Here is a 19727-nt window from a genome sequence, read left to right on the forward strand (position 1 = left end):
GTCTCCATGATGTCCCCCCATATCCTCCACTGTCCCCACATCCCCCTATGTCCGCTGATGTCCCCATGTCCCCCACTGTCCCTGTGTCCCTCCATGTCCCCTGACATCCCCCATGTCCCCCCGTGTCCCCCCATGTCCCCGTGTCCCCCCATGTCCCCATGTTTCCTGACATCCCCCATGTCCCCTGATGTCCCCCCATGTCCCCCACTGTCCCTATGGCCCCCTGTCCCCTGATGTCCCCCATGTCCCCCGCTATCGCTGTGTCCTGCCATGTCCCCCATGTCCCCTGACATCCCCCATGTCCCCCACTGTCCCCATGTCCCCTGATGTCCCCCCATGTCCCCCGCTGTCCCGATGGCCCCCCATGTCCCCATGTTCCCCAATCTCCCCATATCCCCCCATGTTCCCTGATGTCCCCCATGTCCCCCACTGTCGCTGTGTCCTCCATGTCCCCATGTCCCCTGACATCCCCCATGTCCCCCATGGCCCCTGATGTCCCCCATGTCCCCCGCTGTCCCTGTGTCCCCTCATGTCCCCATGTCCCCTGACATCCCTCGTGTCCCCCACTGTCCCCATGTCCCCTGATGTCGCCCCTGTCCCCCGCTATCCCCGTATCCCCCCATATCCCCATGTCCGCTGATGTCCCCCCATGTCCCCCACTGTCTTCGTATCCCTCCTAGTCCCCATGATCCGATGTCCCCCCATGTCCCCTACTGACCCCATGTCCCCTGACATCCCCCATGTCCCCCCATGTCCCCTGCTGTTCCTGTGTCCCCCCATGTCCCCTGATGTCCTCCCGTGTCCCCTGATGTCCTCCCATGTCCCCCACTGTCGCTGTGTCCCCCCGTGTCCCCATGTCCCCCCATGTCCCCTACTGACCCCATGTCCCCTGACGTCCCCCATGTCCCCCCATGTCCCCTGCTGTTCCTGTGTCCCCCCATGTCCCCTGATGTCCCCCCATGTCCCCCACTGTCCCTGTGTCCCCCACTGTCCCTGTGTCCCCCATGTTCCCTGACATCCCCCATGTCCCCCAATGTCCCTGTGTTCCCCAATCTCCCCGTATTCCCCCATGTCCCCCCATGTCCCCTGACATCCTCCATGTCCCCCCGTATCCCGTGATGTCCCCCGTGTCCCCTGACGTCCCCCGTGTCCCCCACTGTCCCCATGTCCCCCCGTGTCCCCTGACGTCCCCCGTGTCCCCTGTCCCTGTCCCCCCCCATGTCCCCTGACGTCCTCCATGTCCCCCCATGTCCCCCACTGTCCCTGTGTCCCCCATGTCCCCTGACGTCCCCCATGTCCCCTGATGTCCCTGTGTCCCCCCATGTTCCCCAATCTCCCTGTGTCCCCCACTGTGCCCCACTGTCCCCATGTCCCCTGATGTCCCTCATGTCCCCATGTCCCCTGACGTCCCCCGTGTCCCCCACTGTCCCCATGTCCCCTGATGTCGCCCCCTGTCCCCCGCTATCCCTGTATCCCCCCATATCCCCATGTCCACTGATGTCCCCCCATGTCCCCCACTGTCCCCGCGTCCCCCCATGTCCCCTGACATCCCCCATGTCCCCCACTGTCCCCATGTCCCCTGATGTCCCCCCCATGTCCCCCACTGTCCCGATGGCCCCCTATGTCCCCATGTTCCCCAATCTCCCCATATCCCCCCATGTTCCCTGATGTCCCCCATGTCCCCCACTGTCCCTGTGTCCTCCATGTCCCCATGTCCCCTGACATCCCCCGTGTCCCCCACTGTCCCCGTGTCCCCCATGTCCCCTGACGTCCCCCATGTCCCCCGAAGTCCTCCCATGTCCCCATGTTCCCTAATCTCCCCGTATCCCCCCATGTTCCCTGATGTTCCCCCATGTCCCCCACTGTCGCTGTGTCCCCCCGTGTCCCCCCATGTCCCCCCATGTCCCCTGCTGTTCCTGTGTCCCCCCATGTCCCCTGACATCCCCCATGTCCCCTGACGTCCCCCATGTCCCCTGATGTCCCCCCATGTCCCCCGCTGTCCCCAATGTCCCCCCATGTCCCCATGTTCCCCAATCCCCCCATATCCCCCCATGTCCCCTGATGTCCTCCCATGGCCCCCGTGGCCCCTGATGTCCCCCATGTCCCCCACTGTCCCTGTGTCCCCTCATGTCCCCATGTCCCCTGACATCCCTCGTGTCCCCCACTGTCCCCATGTCCCCTGACGTCCCCCATGTCCCCTCATGTCCCCCACTGTCCCCATGTCCCTTGACGTCCCCCATGTCCCCCCATGTCCCCCACTGTCCCTGTGTCCCCCCATGTTCCCCAATCTCCCTGTGTCCCCCACTGTGCCCCACTGTCCCCATGTCCCCTGATGTCCTCCATGTCCCCCCATGTCCCCTGATGTCCTCCATGTCCCCCCATGTCCCCTGATGTCCTCCCATGTCCCCCACTGTCCCTGTGTCCCCCATGTTCCCTGACATCCCCCATGTCCCCCAATGTCCCTGTGTTCCCCAATCTCCCCGTATTCCCCCATGTCCCCCCGTGTCCCCTGACATCCTCCGTGTCCCCCCATGTCCCGTGATGTCCCCCGTGTCCCCTGACGTCCCCGGTGTCCCCCACTGTCCCCATGTCCCCCCGTGTCCCCTGACGTCCCCGGTGTCCCCTGACGTCCCCCATGTCCCCCCGTGTCCCCTGACGTCCCCCGTGTCCCCCACTGTCCCCATGTCCCCCCGTGTCCCCTGACGTCCCCGGTGTCCCCTGACGTCCCCCATGTCCCCCCGTGTCCCCTGACGTCCCCCGTGTCCCCCACTGTCCCCATGTCCCCCTGTGTCCCCTGACGTCCCCCGTGTCCCCTGACGTCCCCCATGTCCCCCCATGTCCCCTGACGTCCCCCGTGTCCCCCACTGTCCCCATGTCCCCCCGTGTCCCCTGATGTCCCCCCGTGTCCCCTGACGTCCCCCGTGTCCCCCGTCCCGCAGCTACCTGCAGTCGTGGAAGAAGACGCTGCTGGTCGTGTCGCACGACCAGGGCTTCCTGGACGACGTGTGCACGGACATCGTGCACCTGGACGGGCAGCGGCTGCACTACTACCGCGGGAATTACAGTACGGAATACCGGGAACGCCGGGAATACCGGGAATGAACGCGGGGGGGACGGGGACACTGCTACCGCGGGAATTACAGTACGGAATACCGGGAACGCCGGGAATGCCGGGAATGAACGCGGGGGGGACAGGGACACTGCTACCGCGGGAATTACAGTACGGAATACCGGGAACGCCGGGAATGCCGGGAATGAACGCGGGGGGGACGGGGACACTGCTACCGCGGGAATTACAGTACGGAATACCGGGAACGCCGGGAATGCCGGGAATGAACGCGGGGGGGACGGGGACACTGCTACCGCGGGAATTACAGTACGGAATACCGGGAACGCGGGGGGGACGGGGCCGGGCAGCTACCGCGGGAATTACAGTACGGAATACCGGGAATGCCGGGAACGCGGGGGGGGTGGGGACACTGCTACCGCGGGAATTACAGTACGGAATACCGGGAACGCGGGGGGGACGGGGACACTGCTACTGCGGGAATTACAGTACGGAATACCGGGAATACCGGGGGGACGGGGACACTGCTACCGCGGGAATTACAGTACGGAATACCGGGAACGCCGGGAACGCGGGGGGAACGGGGACACTGCTACCGCGGGAATTACAGTATGGAATACCGGGAACGCCGGGAACACGGGGGAACGGGGACACTGCTACCGCGGGAATTACAGTATGGAATACCGGGAATACCGGGAACGCCGGGAATACCGGGAACACGGGGGGGACGGGGACACTGCTACCGCGGGAATTACAGTACGGAATACCGGGAACGCCGGGAATACCGGGAACGCGGGGGGGACGGGGACACTGCTACCGCGGGAATTACAGTACGGAATGCCGGGAACGCCGGGAATACTGGGAATGAACGCGGGGGGGACGGGGACACTGCTACCGCGGGAATTACAGTACGGAATACCGGGAATACCGGGAATACCGGGAACGCGGGGGGGACGGGGACACTGCTACCGCGGGAATTACAGTATGGAACGCCGGGAACGCCGGGAACGCCGGGAATACCGGGAACGCGGGGGGGACGGGGACACTGCTACCGCGGGAATTACAGTACGGAATGCCGGGAACGCCGGGAATACTGGGAATGAACGCGGGGGGACGGGGACACTGCTACCGCGGGAATTACAGTACGGAATACCGGGAATACCGGGAACGCGGGGGGGACGGGGACACTGCTACCGCGGGAATTACAGTATGGAACGCCGGGAACGCCGGGAACGCCGGGAATACCGGGAACGCGGGGGGGACGGGGCCGGGCAGCTACCGCGGGAATTACAGTACGGAATGCCGGGAATGAACGCGGGGGGAACGGGGACACTGCTACCGCGGGAATTACAGTACGGAATACCGGGAATGCCGGGAATGAACGCGGGGGGGACGGGGACACTGCTACCGCGGGAATTACAGTACGGAATGCCGGGAACACCGGGAATACCGGGAATGAACGCGGGGGGAACGGGGACACTGCTACCGCGGGAATTACAGTACGGAATACCGGGAATACCGGGAACGCGGGGGGGACGGGGACACTGCTACCGCGGGAATTACAGTACGGAATACCGGGAACGCCGGGAACACGGGGGGGACGGGATGGGAGCGGCTGCACTACTACCGCAGGAATTACAGTACGGAATACCGGGAATGCCGGGAACGCGGGGGGACGGGGACACTGCTACCGCGGGAATTACAGTACGGAATACCGGAACGCCGGGAATGAACGCGGGGGGGACGGGGGACACTGCTACCGCGGGAATTACAGTACGGAATACCGGGAATGCCGGGAACGCGGGGGGAACGGGGACACTGCTACCGCGGGAATTACAGTACGGAATACCGGGAATGCCGGGAATACCGGGAACGCGGGGGGAACGGGGACACTGCTACCGCGGGAATTACAGTACGGAATACCGGGAACGCCGGGAATACCGGGAACACGGGGGGAATGGGGACACTGCTACCGCGGGAATTACAGTACGGAATACCGGGAATACCGGGAACGCGGGGGGGACGGGGACACTGCTACCGCGGGAATTACAGTACGGAATACCGGGAACGCCGGGAACGCCGGGAACGCGGGGGGGACGGGGACACTGCTACCGCGGGAATTACAGTACGGAATACCGGGAATGCCGGGAACGCGGGGGGAACGGGGACACTGCTACCGCGGGGATTGCAGTATGGAATACCGGGAACGCCGGGAACGCCGGGAATACCGGGAACGCGGGGGGGACGGGGACACTGCTACCGCGGGAATTACAGTACGGAATGCCGGGAACGCCGGGAATACTGGGAATGAACGCGGGGGGGACGGGGACACTGCTACCGTGGGAATTACAGTACGGAATACCGGGAATACCGGGAATACCGGGAACGCGGGGGGGACGGGGCACTGCTACCGCGGGAATTACAGTGCGGAATACCGGGAACGCCGGGAATGAACACGGGGGGAATGGGGACACTGCTACCGCGGGAATTACAGTACGGAACGCCAGGAACGCCGGAACGCCGGGAACGCGGGGGGAACGGGGATGGGAGCGGCTGCACTACTACCGCGGGAATTACAGTACGGAATACCGGGAATGCCGGGAATGAACGCGGGGGGGACGGGGACACTGCTACCGCGGGAATTACAGTACGGAATACCGGGAACGCCGGGAATGAACGCGGGGGGGACGGGGACACTGCTACCGCGGGAATTACAGTACGGAATACCGGGAATGCCGGGAACGCGGGGGGAACGGGGACACTGCTACCGCGGGAATTACAGTACGGAATACCGGGAATGCCGGGAATACCGGGAACGCGGGGGGAACGGGGACACTGCTACCGCGGAATTACAGTACGGAATACCGGGAACGCCGGGAATACCGGGAACACGGGGGGAATGGGGACACTGCTACCGCGGGAATTACAGTACGGAATACCGGGAATACCGGGAACGCGGGGGGGACGGGGACACTGCTACCGCGGGAATTACAGTACGGAATACCGGGAACGCCGGGAACGCCGGGAACGCGGGGGGGACGGGGACACTGCTACCGCGGGAATTACAGTACGGAATACCGGGAATGCCGGGAACGCGGGGGGAACGGGGACACTGCTACCACGGGGATTACAGTATGGAATACCGGGAACGCCGGGAACACGGGGGGAACGGGGACACTGCTACCGCGGGAATTACAGTACGGAATACCGGGAACGCCGGGAACGCCGGGAATACCGGGAACGCGGGGGGGACGGGGACACTGCTACCGCGGGAATTACAGTACGGAATGCCGGGAACGCCGGGAATACTGGGAATGAACGCGGGGGGGACGGGGACACTGCTACCGCGGGAATTACAGTACGGAATACCGGGAATACCGGGAATACCGGGAACGCGGGGGGGACGGGGCACTGCTACCGCGGGAATTACAGTGCGGAATACCGGAACGCCGGGAATGAACACGGGGGGAATGGGGACACTGCTACCGCGGGAATTACAGTACGGAACGCCAGGAACGCCGGGAACGCCGGGAACGCGGGGGGAACGGGGATGGGAGCGGCTGCACTACTACCGCGGGAATTACAGTACGGAATACCGGGAATGCCGGGAATGAACGCGGGGGGGACGGGGACACTGCTACCGCGGGAATTACAGTACGGAGTACCGGGAACGCCGGAATGCCGGGAACGGGGGGGGAACGGGATGGGAGCGGCTGCACTACTACCGCGGGAATTACAGTACGGAATACCGGGAATGCCGGGAATGAACGCGGGGGGAATGGGGACACTGCTACCGCGGGAATTACAGTACGGAATACCGGGAACGCCGGGAATACAGGGGGGACGGGGACACTGCTACCGCGGGAATTACAGTACGGAATACCGGGAATGCCGGGAACACGGGGGGACGGGGACACTGCTACCGCGGGAATTACAGTACGGAATACCGGGAACGCCGGGAATACCGGGAACGCGGGGGGGACGGGGACACTGCTACCGCGGGAATTACAGTACGGAATGCCGGGAACGCCGGAACGCCGGGAATACCGGGAACGCGGGGGGGACGGGGACACTGCCACCGTGGGAATTACAGTACGGAATGCCGGGAACGCCGGGAACGCCGGGAATGCCGGGAACACGGGGGGGACGGGGCCGGGCAGCTACCACGGGAATTACAGTACGGAACGCCGGGAATACCGGGAACGCGGGGGGAACGGGGACACTGCTACCGCGGGAATTACAGTACGGAATACCGGGAATGCCGGGAATGAACGCGGGGGGGACGGGGACACTGCTACCGCGGGAATTACAGTACGGAGCGCCGGGAACGCCGGGAATACCGGGAACGCGGGGGGGACGGGGACACTGCTACCGTGGGAATTACAGTACGGAATACCGGGAACGCCGGGAATGAACGCGGGGGGACGGGGACACTGCTACCGCGGGAATTACAGTACGGAGCGCCGGGAACGCCGGGAATACCGGGAACACGGGGGGAATGGGGACACTGCTACCGCGGGAATTACAGTACGGAATACCGGAATACCAGGAACACGGGGGAACGGGGACACTGCTACCGCGGGAATTACAGTACGGAGCGCCGGGAATGCCGGGAACGGGGACACCGCTACCGCGGGAATTACAGTGTAGGGCAGGAAAACAGGGAAAAATGGATGGGAACGGGTGGGAAAATGGCCAGGAACGGGGGAAAACAGGGAGAAAAAGGGGAGAAATGGGGGAAATGGGGCTAAACCGGGGGGAAATGGGGCAAAACTGGGGGAATAAGGCAAAACTGGGGGGAATGAGGCAAAATTGGCCCGATTGGGAGAAAACTGGGGGGAATTGGGCAAAACTGGGAGGAATTGGGTGAAAGTGGGAGAAATGGGGAAAAACTGGGGGGAAATAGGGCAAAACTGGTGGGATAATGGGTAAAACTGGGAGGAATGGGGCAAAAGTGGTGGAAATGGGCAAAACTGGGGGGAAAACGGGCAAAACCGGGAGGATAAGGGGCGAAACTAGGCGGAATTGGGCAGAACTAGGGGGAATTGAGCAAAACTGGGAGGAATTTGGCAAAAATGGGGAAATGCTGCAAAACTGGGGGAAATAGGGCAAAACTTGTGGGGGGAATAGGGCAAAACTGGGGGGATAATGGGTAAAACTGGGAGGAATGGGGCAAAAGTGGTGGAAATGGGGCAAAACGGGGGGGAATCAGGCAAAATTGGCCCGATTGGGAGAAAACTGGGGGGAATTGGGCAAAACTGGGATGAATTGGGTGAAAGTGGGAGAAATGGGGCAAAACTGGGGGGAAATAGGGCAAAACTGGGGGGATAATGGTAAAACTGGGAAGAATGGGGCAAAAGTGGTGGAAATGGGGCAAAACTGGGGGGAATCAGGCAAAATTGGCCCGATTGGGAGAAAACTGGGGGGAATTGGGTAAAAGTGGTGAAAATGGGGGAAAATGGGGAAAACTGGGAGGATAATGGGTGAAACTAGGGGGAATCGGGCAAAATTGGGAGGGATTGGGCAAAACTGGGAGGAATTGGGCAAAAATGGGGGAAATGCTGCAAAACTGGGGGAAATGGGGAAAAGGGGGGGGGTGAAAGAAATGGGGCAAAATGAGGCAAAATGAAGCGGAGGAAGGGGGAAATGGGAGCGAAGGGACACGGGGAGGGTCTGGGGACGCTTGGGGACATTTGGGGACACTTGGGGACACTTGGGGACGCCCCCTTAGTGGCCTTCAAGAAGATGTACGAGCAGAAGCAGCGGGAGCTGCTCAAGCAGTTCGAGAAGCAGGAGAAGAAGCTGCGGGACCTCAAGGCCGGCGGGAAGTCCACGAAGCAGGCGGTGAGCGCCGGATCCCCCCGGAACGCCGGGATCCCCCCGGAGCGCCGGGATCCCCCCGGGTCCCCCCGGAGCGCCGGGATCCCCCGGAGCGCCGGGATCCCCCCCGGTCCCCCCAGAATGCCGGGATCCCCCCGGAGCGCCAGGATCCCCCCCGGGTCCCGCTGGGTCTGCCCATGGTGCCGGGATCCTCCCGGAATGCCGGGATCCCCCCGGATCCCCCCGGAACGCTGGGATCCCCCCGGAGCGCCGGGATCCCCCCGGGTCCCCCCGGAATGCCGGGATCCCCCCAGATCCTCCCGGAGCGCCGGGATCCCCCCTGGGTTCCCCTGGATCTGCCCATGGTGCTGGGATCCCCCTGGAATGTCCTGGATCCCCCCCGGAATGCCGGGACCCCCCCGGGGTCCCCCTGGATCTGCCCATGGTGCCGGGATCCCCCCTGGAATGTCCTGGATCCTCCCGGGATCTGCCCATGGTGCCGGGATCCCCCCGGAACCTCCTGGATCCCCCCGGAATGCCGGGATCCCCCCGGGGTCCCCCTGGATCTGCCCGTGGTGCCGGGATCCCCCTGGAATGTCCTGGATCCTCCCGGGGTGCCGGGATCCCCCCGGAACCTCCTGGATCCTCCCGGAGCGCCGGGATCCCCCCAGGGTCCCCCTGGATCTGCCCATGGTGCCAGGATCCCCCCGGAACCTCCTGGATCCCCCCGGAATGCCGGGATCCCCCCCGGGTCCCCCTGGATCTGCCCATGGTGCCGGGATCCCCCTGGAATGTCCTGGATCCCCCCGGAATGCCGGGATCCCCCTGGATCTGCCCATGGTGCCGGATCCCCCCGGAACTTCCTGGATCCTCCCGGAGCGCCGGGATCCCCCAGTTCCCAGGTGTTCCCCTCCCCCAGGAGGTTCATCCCAGTTCCCGGGTGTCTATCCCGGTTCCCGGGTGTTTATCCCATTCCCGAGGGATTATCCCATCCCCCAGCTGCTTATCTCTTTTCTGGGTGTCTACCCCAGTTCCCAGGTGTCTTTCCCATTCCCGGGTGTCTCTCCCATTCCCGAGTGCTTATCTCGGTTCCTGGTGTCTATGCTGTTCCCGGGTGCCTATCGCATTCCCAGGCATTTATCCCAGTTCTCAAGTGTCTCTCCCGTTCCCGGGTGTCCATCGCATTCCCGGGTGTTTCTGCCGTTCTCTCCCTGTTCCTGGGTGTCTATAGCATTCCCGGGCGTTCATCCCGGCTCTCAGGGTGTCTATGGCATTCCCGGGTGTCCTTCCCCATTCCCAGGTGTCCATCACTTTCCCAGGTGTCTCTCCCCATTCCTGGGTGTCTCCCCTGTTCCCGGGTGTCTATCACATTCCTGGGTGTCCATGGCATTCCCAGGTGTCCATGGCTTTCCCGGGTGTCCATGGCGTTCCCGGGTGCCTCCCCCATTCCCCGGTGCCTCCCCCGTTCCCAGCCGTCCCCCGCATTCCCAGGTGCCCATGGCATTCCCAGGTGCCCATGGCATTCCCGCATGTCCATGACATTCCCAGGTGTCCATGGCTTTCCCAGGTGTCCATGGCATTCCCCGGTGCCTCCCCCGTTCCCAGCCGTCCCCCGCATTCCCGGCTGCCCCTGGCATTCCCGGGTGTCCATGGCGTTCTCAGGTGTCCATGGCGTTCCCGGGTGTCCATCACATTCCCGAGTACCTCCCCCGTTCCCAGCCGTCCCCCGCATTCCCGCGTGTCCATGACATTCCCAGGTGTCCATGGCGTTCCCAGGTGTCCATGGCGTTCCCGGCTGTCCATGGCATTTCCAGGTGTCCATGGCGTTCCCGGATGTCCATGGCGTTCCTGGGTGTCCATGGCATTCCCAGGTGTCCATGGCATTCCCAGGTGTCCATGGCGTTCCCGGGTGTCCATGGCGTTCCCGGCTGTCCATGGCGTTCCCGGCTGCCTCCCCCATTCCCGGGTGTCCATGGCATTCCCGGGTGTCCATGGCATTTCCGGGTGTCCATGGCATTCCCGGGTGTCCATGGCGTTCCCAGGTGTCCATGGCATTCCCGGGTGTCCATGGCATTTCCGGGTGTCCATGGCGTTCCCAGGTGTCCATGGCATTCCCAGGTGTCCATGGCGTTCCCGGCTGCCTCCCCCATTCCCGGGTGTCCATGGCGTTCCCAGGTGTCCATGACATTCCCAGCTGTCCATGACATTCCCAGGTGTCCATGGCGTTCCGGCTGTCCATGGCGTTCCCGGCTGCCTCCCCCATTCCCAGGTGTCCATGGCATTCCCAGGTGTCCATGGCGTTCCCAGATGTCCATGGCGTTCCCAGGTGTCCATGGCATTCCCAGGTGTCCATGGCGTTCCCGGGTGTCCATGGCATTCCAGGTGTCCATGGCGTTCCCAGGTGTTCATGGCATTCCCAGGTGTCCATGGCATTCCCGGCTGCCTCCCCCATTCCCGGGTGTCCATGGCATTCCCGGGTGTCCATGGCATTCCCAGGTGTCCATGACATTCCCGCATGTCCATGACATTCCTGGGTGTCCATGGCGTTCCCAGGTGTCCATGGCGTTCCCAGGTGTCCATGACATTCCCAGCCGTCCCCCACATTCCCAGGTGTCCATGGCATTCCCAGGTGTCCATGGCGTTCCCAGATGTCCATGGCGTTCCCAGGTGTCCATGGCATTCCCAGGTGTCCATGGCGTTCCCGGCTGTCCATGGCGTTCCCGCCTGCCTCCCCCATTCCCAGGTGTCCATGGCATTCCCGAGTGTCCATGGCGTTCCCGGGTGTCCATGGCGTTCCCGGCTGCCTCCCCCATTCCCGGCTGTCCATGGCATTCCCAGGTGTCCATGACATTCCCGCGTGTCCATGGCATTCCCAGGTGTCCATGGCATTCCCAGGTGTCCATGACATTCCCGGCTGCCTCTCCCATTCCCAGGTGTCCATGGCATTCCCAGGTGTCCATGACATTCCCGGGTGTCCATGACATTCCCACGTGTCCATGGCATTCCAGGTGCCCATGGCATTCCCGGATGTCCATGGCGTTCCCAGGTGTCCATGACATTCCCAGGTGTCCATGACATTCCCAGGTGTCCATGGCGTTCCCGAGTGTCCATGGCGTTCCCAGGTGTCCATGGCGTTCCCGAGTGTCCATGGCATTCCCGCGTGTCCATGACATTCCCAGGTGTCCATGACATTCCCAGGTGTCCATGGTGTTCCCGAGTGTCCATGGCGTTCCCGGCTGTCCATGACATTCCCAGGTGTCCATGACATTCCCAGGTGTCCATGGCATTCCCGGGTGTCCATGACATTCCCAGGTGCCCATGGCGTTCCCGAGTGTCCATGGCATTCCCGGCTGTCCATGACATTCCCAGGTGCCCATGACATTCCCGGCTGTCCATGACATTCCCAGGTGCCCATGACATTCCCGGCTGTCCATGGCGTTCCCGGCTGCCTCCCCCATTCCCGGCTGTCCCCCACATTCCCAGGTGTCCATGGCATTCCCGGCTGCCTCCCCCATTCCCGGCTGTCCATGGCGTTCCCGCCTGCCTCCCCGTTCCCGCCGCTCCCTGCGCTCATCCCGGATATTCCCGCAGGAGAAGCAGACCCGCGAGGCGCTGACCCGGAAGCAGCAGCGGTGCCGCCGGCGGGACGAGGGCGCCGGGGGGGCGCCCGGGGGGGGCGGCCGAACTGCTGCAGCGGCCGCGCGAGTACAGCGTGAGGTTCAGCTTCCCCCCGCCGCCGCCGCTGAGCCCCCCGGTGCTGGGGCTGCACGGTGAGACACGGGGACGTTGGGGACGTTGGGGACATCGGGGACATCGGGGACATCGGGGACATTGGGGTGACGGGTGGGTACAGCGTGAGGTTCAGCTTCCCCCCGCCGCCCCCGCTGAGCCCCCCGGTGCTGGGGCTGCACGGTGAGACCTGGGGACGTCGGGGACATTGGGGACATTGGGGACGTCGGGGACATCGGGGACATTGGGGTGACGGGTGGGTACAGCGTGAGGTTCAGCTTCCCCCCGCCGCCCCCGCTGAGCCCCCCGGTGCTGGGGCTGCACGGTGAGATGGGGACATTGGGGACATCGGGGACGTCGGGGACATTGGGGACATCGGGGACATCGGGGACATCGGGGTGACGGGTGGGTACAGCGTGAGGTTCAGCTTCCCCCCGCCGCCCCCGCTGAGCCCCCCGGTGCTGGGGCTGCACGGTGAGACCTGGGGACATCGGGGACATCGGGGACATCGGGGACATTGGGGACGTTGGGGACGTCGGGGTGACGGGTGGGTACAGCGTGAGGTTCAGCTTCCCCCCGCCGCCCCCGCTGAGCCCCCCCGGTGCTGGGGCTGCACGGTGAGATGGGGACGTTGGGGACATCGGGGACATTGGGGACATCGGGGACACTGGGGACGTTGGGGACGTTGGGGACATCGGGGACATTGGGGACATCGGGGACATTGGGGTGACGGGTGGGTACAGCGTGAGGTTCAGCTTCCCCCCGCCACCCCCGCTGAGCCCCCCGGTGCTGGGGCTGCACGGTGAGATGGGGACGTTGGGGACATCGGGGACATTGGGGACATCGGGGACACTGGGGACGTTGGGGACGTTGGGGACATCGGGGACATTGGGGACATCGGGGACATTGGGGTGACGGGTGGGTACAGCGTGAGGTTCAGCTTCCCCCCGCCGCCCCCGCTGAGCCCCCCGGTGCTGGGGCTGCACGGTGAGATGGGGACATTGGGGACATCGGGGACATCGGGGACATTGGGGACATCGGGGACATTGGGGACATCGGGGATGTTGGGGACATTGGGGTGACGGGTGGGTACAGCGTGAGGTTCAGCTTCCCCCCGCCGCCGCCGCTGAGCCCCCCGGTGCTGGGGCTGCACGGTGAGATGGGGACGTTGGGGACATTGGGGACATTGGGGACATCGGGGACATCGCGGACATCGGGGACATCGGGGACATTGGGGACGTTGGGGACATCGGGGACATTGGGGACATTGGGGTGACGGGTGGGTACAGCGTGAGGTTCAGCTTCCCCCCGCCACCCCCGCTGAGCCCCCCGGTGCTGGGGCTGCACGGTGAGATGGGGACGTTGGGGACATTGGGGACGTTGGGGACGTCGGGGACATTGGGGACATTGGGGACATTGGGGACGTCGGGGACATTGGGGACATTGGGGACATCGGGGTGACGGGTGGGTACAGCGTGAGGTTCAGCTTCCCCCCGCCGCCCCCGCTGAGCCCCCCGGTGCTGGGGCTGCACGGTGAGACCTGGGGACGTTGGGGACATTGGGGACGTTGGGGACGTCGGGGACATCGGGGACATTGGGGACATCGGGGACATCGGGGACATCGGGGACATTGGGGTGACGGGTGGGTACAGCGTGAGGTTCAGCTTCCCCCCGCCGCCGCCGCTGAGCCCCCCGGTGCTGGGGCTGCACGGTGAGACCTGGGGACGTTGGGGACATCGGGGACATTGGGGACATTGGGGACGTTGGGGACATGGGGGACATTGGGGACACCAGGGACACCGGGGACGTTGGGGACATCGGGGACATCGGGGACATTAGGGACGTCGGGGACGTCGGGGACGTTGGGGACGTCGGGGACACTGGGGACATCGGGGACATTGGGGACATTGGGGACAACGGAGGGTCCTTGGGGACAGTAACGGGGGGACCTTTTCCAGGGGTGGATTTCGGCTACGAGGGGCAGGAGCTCCTGTTCCGGAACGTCGACTTCGGCATCGACATGGAGTCGCGCAGTGAGCGGGGGGGCGGGGCCACCCGAGGGGGCGGGGCCACGGGAGGGGCGGGGCCACCGAGGGGGTGGGGTCACGGGAGGGGCGGGACCACCCGAGGGGGCGGGGCCACGGGAGGGGGCGGTGACACGGGAGGGGGTGGTGACACGGGAGGGGGCGGGATCACCCGAGGGGGCGGGGACACGGGAGGGGGCGGGGACACGGGAGGGGGCGGGGGCACGGGAGGGGCGGGACCACCCGAGGGGGCGGGACCACCCGAGGGGCCGGGGCCACGGGAGGGGCGGGACAACCCGAGGGGGTGGGGTCACCGGGGGGCGGGGCCACGGGAGGGGGCGGGGCCACGGGAGGGGCGAGGGCACTCGAGTGGGCGGGGTCACCCGAGGGGGCGGGGTCACGGGAGGGGCGGGGCCACGGGAGGGGGCGGGGTCACGGGAGGGGTGAGGGCACCCGAGGGGGCTGGTGCACCCGAGGGGGCGGGGTCACGGGAGGGGCGGGGCCACTCGAAGGGGCGGGGGCACCCGAGGGGGCGGGGTCATGGGAACAGAGCTGGGGGGGGGGTCCTTTGTGGGAGGGGGTGGCACAAGGGGGAGGGGGGAGCATCAACCTGGGGGGGGCGGGGCACAAAATGGGTGGGAGGGGACAAAGTGACACCGGGGGGGGGGAGGGCACAGCGAGGGGCGGGGCTAACGCTGTCCCCGCCCCCCCCAGTCTGCATCGTGGGGCCCAACGGCGTCGGCAAGAGCACCCTGCTGCGGCTGCTCACGGGGCAGCTGGCGCCCGTGCGTGTCCCCAACGTCCCCAACGTCCCCCCAGGGTGACACCGGGGTCACCAACGTCCCCAACGTCCCCAACGTCCCCCCGCGGGGACACCGGGGTCACCGACGTCCCCCCGCGGTGGCACCGGGGTCACCAACCCCACCGCGACCCTGCCCCCAAGCCCCTTCCTGGGTGTTCCCGAGTCCCCAGGGCCACCCAGTGTCCCCAAGTGTGCCCAGGGCCACCCCCTGTCACTGAGTGTCCCCAGATGTCACCGAGTGTCCCCCAATGTCACTGTGTCCCCACTCCCCTGTACCGTCCCCACATGTCCCCACCTCCCTGGCCTGTCCCCTCTCATAGTGTCCCCAAACCCCTTCCCAGCCCCTCCCGTGTCCCCAAATGTCCCCAAGTGCCCCCTCTCCCCATCCCTCCCCCCCCCCCCCGACCCATTCCTGGGGGTCCCCACGATGTCCCCAACGTCCCCAAGGCTCCACGACCTTGTCCCCAGGGCGGGGTTGGGGTGGATTTTGGGGCAAATCTGGGCCGTTTTGGTGCTGACCCCCTTCCTTCCTCTCCTTGCAGACCCGGGGTGAGATGAGGAAAAACCACCGGCTGGTGAGCGGGGCGGGGCCAAAAGGGGGCGGGGCCACCCCTGCCCCTCCCCCTTGCGCTCCTCAGGGCCGGGGGGGGGCGGGGCTTTGTGGGGAGGGGTTACTGCAAGGGAGGGGCTCCCATGGGGGGGGGGCGTCGCAAGGGGGCGGGGCCTCCTGGGGAGGCGGGGCCGCTGTAACCCCGCCCCCTGCGGATGCGGGGGGGGGGTGATTCCATGGGGGAGGGGCTGTGGGGGAGGAGCAGGTTCCCTCGTGGGGGGGGGGGCGGGGACTAATGGGGGCGGGGCCATCGCAGCTCCGCCCTCCTGGGATCCATTTGGTTCCATCACATTGTGGGGGGGGGGGGGAACAGTCCTTCCGGGGGGTGTGGCCTGCAGGAGGAGGGCGCTCAGAGGGCGTGGTCATCATAGCCCCGCCCCCCGGGGGAGGAGCAACTTCCATGAAGCGCTTGGGGGCGTGGTTTAGTCCCCATGGGGGGGGCGTGTCCTCCTAACCCCGCCTCCCCAACCCCATTCACTTGGTCCCATGAGCAAGGCGGAGGGGGGGCGGGTTTTCCACAGGGGGCGTGTCCCCGAGGGGGGCGTGTCCCCGCTGACCCCGCCCCCTTCCCCCCCCCCGCAGAAGATCGGCTACTTCCACCAGCAGGCGGCCGAGCAGCTGCGGCTGCAGGAGACGGCGGCCGAGTACCTGGAGCGGGAGTTCAACCTGCCCCACCAGGAGGCCCGGAAGTGCCTGGGCCGCTTCGGCCTCGAGAGCCACGCCCACACGCTGCGCATGGACAAGCTGTCCGGTGGGCGGGGCCTGGCGGGGAGGGGCGGGGCCTGACGGGGAGGGGAGGGGCCTAACGGGGAGGGGCCACGCCCACACGCTGCGCATGGACAAGCTGTCCGGTGGGGGAGGAGCCTAAGGGGGGGCGGGGCCTAGCAGGGAGGGGAGGGGCCACGCGCACACGCTGCGCATGGACAAGCTGTCCGGTGGGGGGCGGGGCCTAACGGGGGCGGGGCCTGATGGGGAGGGGAGGGGCCTGACGGGGAGGGGAGGGGCCTGACGGGGAGAGAGGAGCCTGACGGGGAGGGGAGGGGCCTGATGGGGAGGGAGGGGCCTGACGGGGAGGGGAGGGGCCACGCCCACACGCTGCGCATGGACAAGCTGTCCGGTGGGCGGGGCCTGGCGGGGAGGGGCGGGGCCTGACGGGGAGGGGAGGGGCCTGACGGGGAGGGGAGGGGCCTGACGGGGAGGGGAGGGGCCACGCACCCACACTGCGCATGGACAAGCTGTCCGGTGGGCGGGGCCTAGCGGGGAGGGGCGGGGCCTAACGGGGAGGGAGGGGTCACGCCCACACGCTGCGCATGGACAAGCTGTCCGGTGGGGGCGGGGCCTAGCGGGGAGGGAGGGGCCTGACGGGGAGGGGCGGGGCCTGACGGGGAGGGGAGGGGCCTGACGGGGAGGGGAGGAGCCTAGCGGGGAGGGGCGGGGCCTGATGGGGAGGGGAGGGGCCTGACGGGGAGGGGCGGGGCCTGACGGGGAGGGGAGGGGCGTAACGGGGAGGGAGGGGCCTGATGGGGAGGGGAGGGGCCTGACGGGGAGGGGCGGGGCCTGACGGGGAGGGGAGGGGCGTAACGGGGAGGGAGGGGCCTGATGGGGAGGGGAGGGGCCTGACGGGGAGGGGAGGGGCCACGCGCACACGCTGCGCATGGACAAGCTGTCCAGTGGGGGAGGAGCCTAACGGGGGGCGGGGCCTGACGGGGAGGGGCGGGGCCTGACGGGGAGGGAGGGGCCACGCGCACACGCTGCGCATGGACAAGCTGTCCGGTGGGCGGGGCCTAGCGGGGACGGGAGGGGCCTAGCGGGGAGGGAGGGGCCACGCGCACACGCCGCGCATGGACAAGCTGTCCGGTGGGGCGGGGCCTAGCGGGGAGGGGCGGGGCCTGACGGGGAGGGAGGGGCCTGACGGGGAGGGGAGGGGCCTAACGGGGAGGGGAGGGGCCACGCGCACACGCTGCGCATGGACAAGCTGTCCGGTGGGGCGGGGCCTAACGGGGGCGGGGCCTAACGCGGGGTAGGGCCACGCCCGCACTGCGGAGCAGCCGCTTTCTACTGGGGGAGGAGCTAAGGGATGGGGGGGCGGGGCCTCCCCAGGGTTCAGCCAATCGCCGAGAGCCTGTGCTCACTGCTGGGCGGAGCTTGTTACTCCGGGGCGGGGCTTAGTAAAGGGGCGGAACCACTGGTGGGAGGGGGCGGGGCCTGAGGGGGCGGAGCGTTACAAAGCTGGGAGCCTAAAGGGGAGGTGGGCGGGGCTTCTCCGGCAGGGGGCGTGGCCGCGCTAAGCCCCGCCCCCCGCGCGCAGGCGGGCAGAAGGCCCGGGTGGTGTTTGCGGAACTGGCCTGTCGGGAGCCCGACGTCCTCATCCTCGTGAGTAGCCGCCCGGACGCCGGGGCCCTCCCCGCACACCCGGCCCGGACGCCGGGGCCCCCCATCCTGAAGCCGCCGCCGTCCCCGACAGGACGAACCCACCAACAACCTGGACATCGAGTCCATCGACGCCCTGGCCGACGCCATCAACGAGTACCGGGGCGGTGAGTGCGGGTGTTGTTGTTGTTGTGGGGGGTGGGGTGTTGCGTGACGTCACGGTGTGACGTCACCGCCGCAGCCGTCATCGTGGTGAGCCACGACGCCCGCCTCATCACGGAGACCGCGTGCCAGCTGTGGGTGGTGGAGGAGCGCGGGATCAGCCAGATCGACGGCGACTTCGACGACTACAAGCGGGAGGTGCTCGAGGCGCTGGGCGAGGTCGTCGTCTGCCGCCCGCGGGACTGACGCGGGGACGGGGACAGCGGCTGTGACCCCCCCCCCAACCCGCAGCCTCCTCCAATAAACGGCAACGGAGCAGCAGCCTCTGATTTGGGGTTGGGGAGACGTCGGTAGGTTTCAGGGTTAACGCCAAGCGGGTGGCACAGCTGGGGAGGGGGGTTCGCGCGCGTCAGCGCCCGCGCTCGGCTTTTGCTTGGCCCTGGAAGGGGGCAGCAGGGATGTGCCGCCATCAGTAGGCTCCAGGGTTAACACTGGAGCTTCTGTCATGGAGGGGGACAATTTAACCAGCCTCTCCCTCTGCCTCCACAGAGGGCAGGGAGAGTAACACCGGCCCCATGTCGCCTTTAGTAGGTTCCAGGGTTAACATGGAAGAAGCACCGAGAGAGGGAGGGACGAAGGTCCCAGCTGGGACTGGGCACCAGCGGGTGCCCCCCACCCCCCCGTCCATCCAACCTGCTGCCTGCAGTAGGCTTCAGAGTTAACACACCGGGAGGGCAGGCAGGGCTACTGCGGGAACAAAGGGCACAGACCCGAGGCCTGAGCTGGCCTAGAATCAAGACCATTTGACCCTCAGTAGGTTCCAGAGTGAACAGAACTTCAGGTTCTGCCTCCTCAGTAGGTTCCAGAGTGAACAGAGCAAGAAAAGCAGCTGAGGCCACTCGAGCAACTCGCGCACACGGACATTGAAGTGACGCACGCAGAGAGCCCGGGACGCTGCCCCCATTAGGTTCCAGAGTGAACGCCCCCCTGCCCCGAACAGACGGCACCGACACTCGGGGGGGCACTTTTTAAATTAGCGGCTCCGTCTCTTTTCCGCCCAGTTTATTACTAATGTACAAAATATACAAAAGGGAGGCGGGGGCGCCCGGACGCCCCCCCGGCCCCCCCCCCGGAAATCCAAGT

At 66.2% G+C, this 19727-nt stretch overlaps 1 protein-coding gene across 1 annotated transcript; it reads left to right on the top strand.

The window, feature by feature from the left end:
• Positions 1-2939: 2939 nt before the first annotated feature.
• On the top strand, positions 2940-18830 carry LOC148592553 (ATP-binding cassette sub-family F member 1-like; the record flags this gene model as incomplete). The annotated part of the gene is given in 11 exon segments (XM_088534417.1): positions 2940-3064; positions 8799-8911; positions 12479-12565; positions 12567-12657; positions 14575-14649; positions 15355-15425; positions 15985-16017; positions 16635-16803; positions 18361-18425; positions 18517-18589; positions 18664-18830. Coding segments are annotated over 11 exon segments (1069 nt in total), but the record flags the coding sequence as incomplete, so codon positions are not given.
• Between the last annotated feature and the right edge of the window lie 897 nt (positions 18831-19727).

The sequence above is a fragment of the Tinamus guttatus genome, unplaced genomic scaffold (assembly GCF_059628265.1).
Source record: "Tinamus guttatus ecotype Peru unplaced genomic scaffold, ASM5962826v1 Tinamus_guttatus_pri_ptg000557l, whole genome shotgun sequence".
Lineage (NCBI taxonomy): Eukaryota > Metazoa > Chordata > Aves > Tinamiformes > Tinamidae > Tinamus > Tinamus guttatus.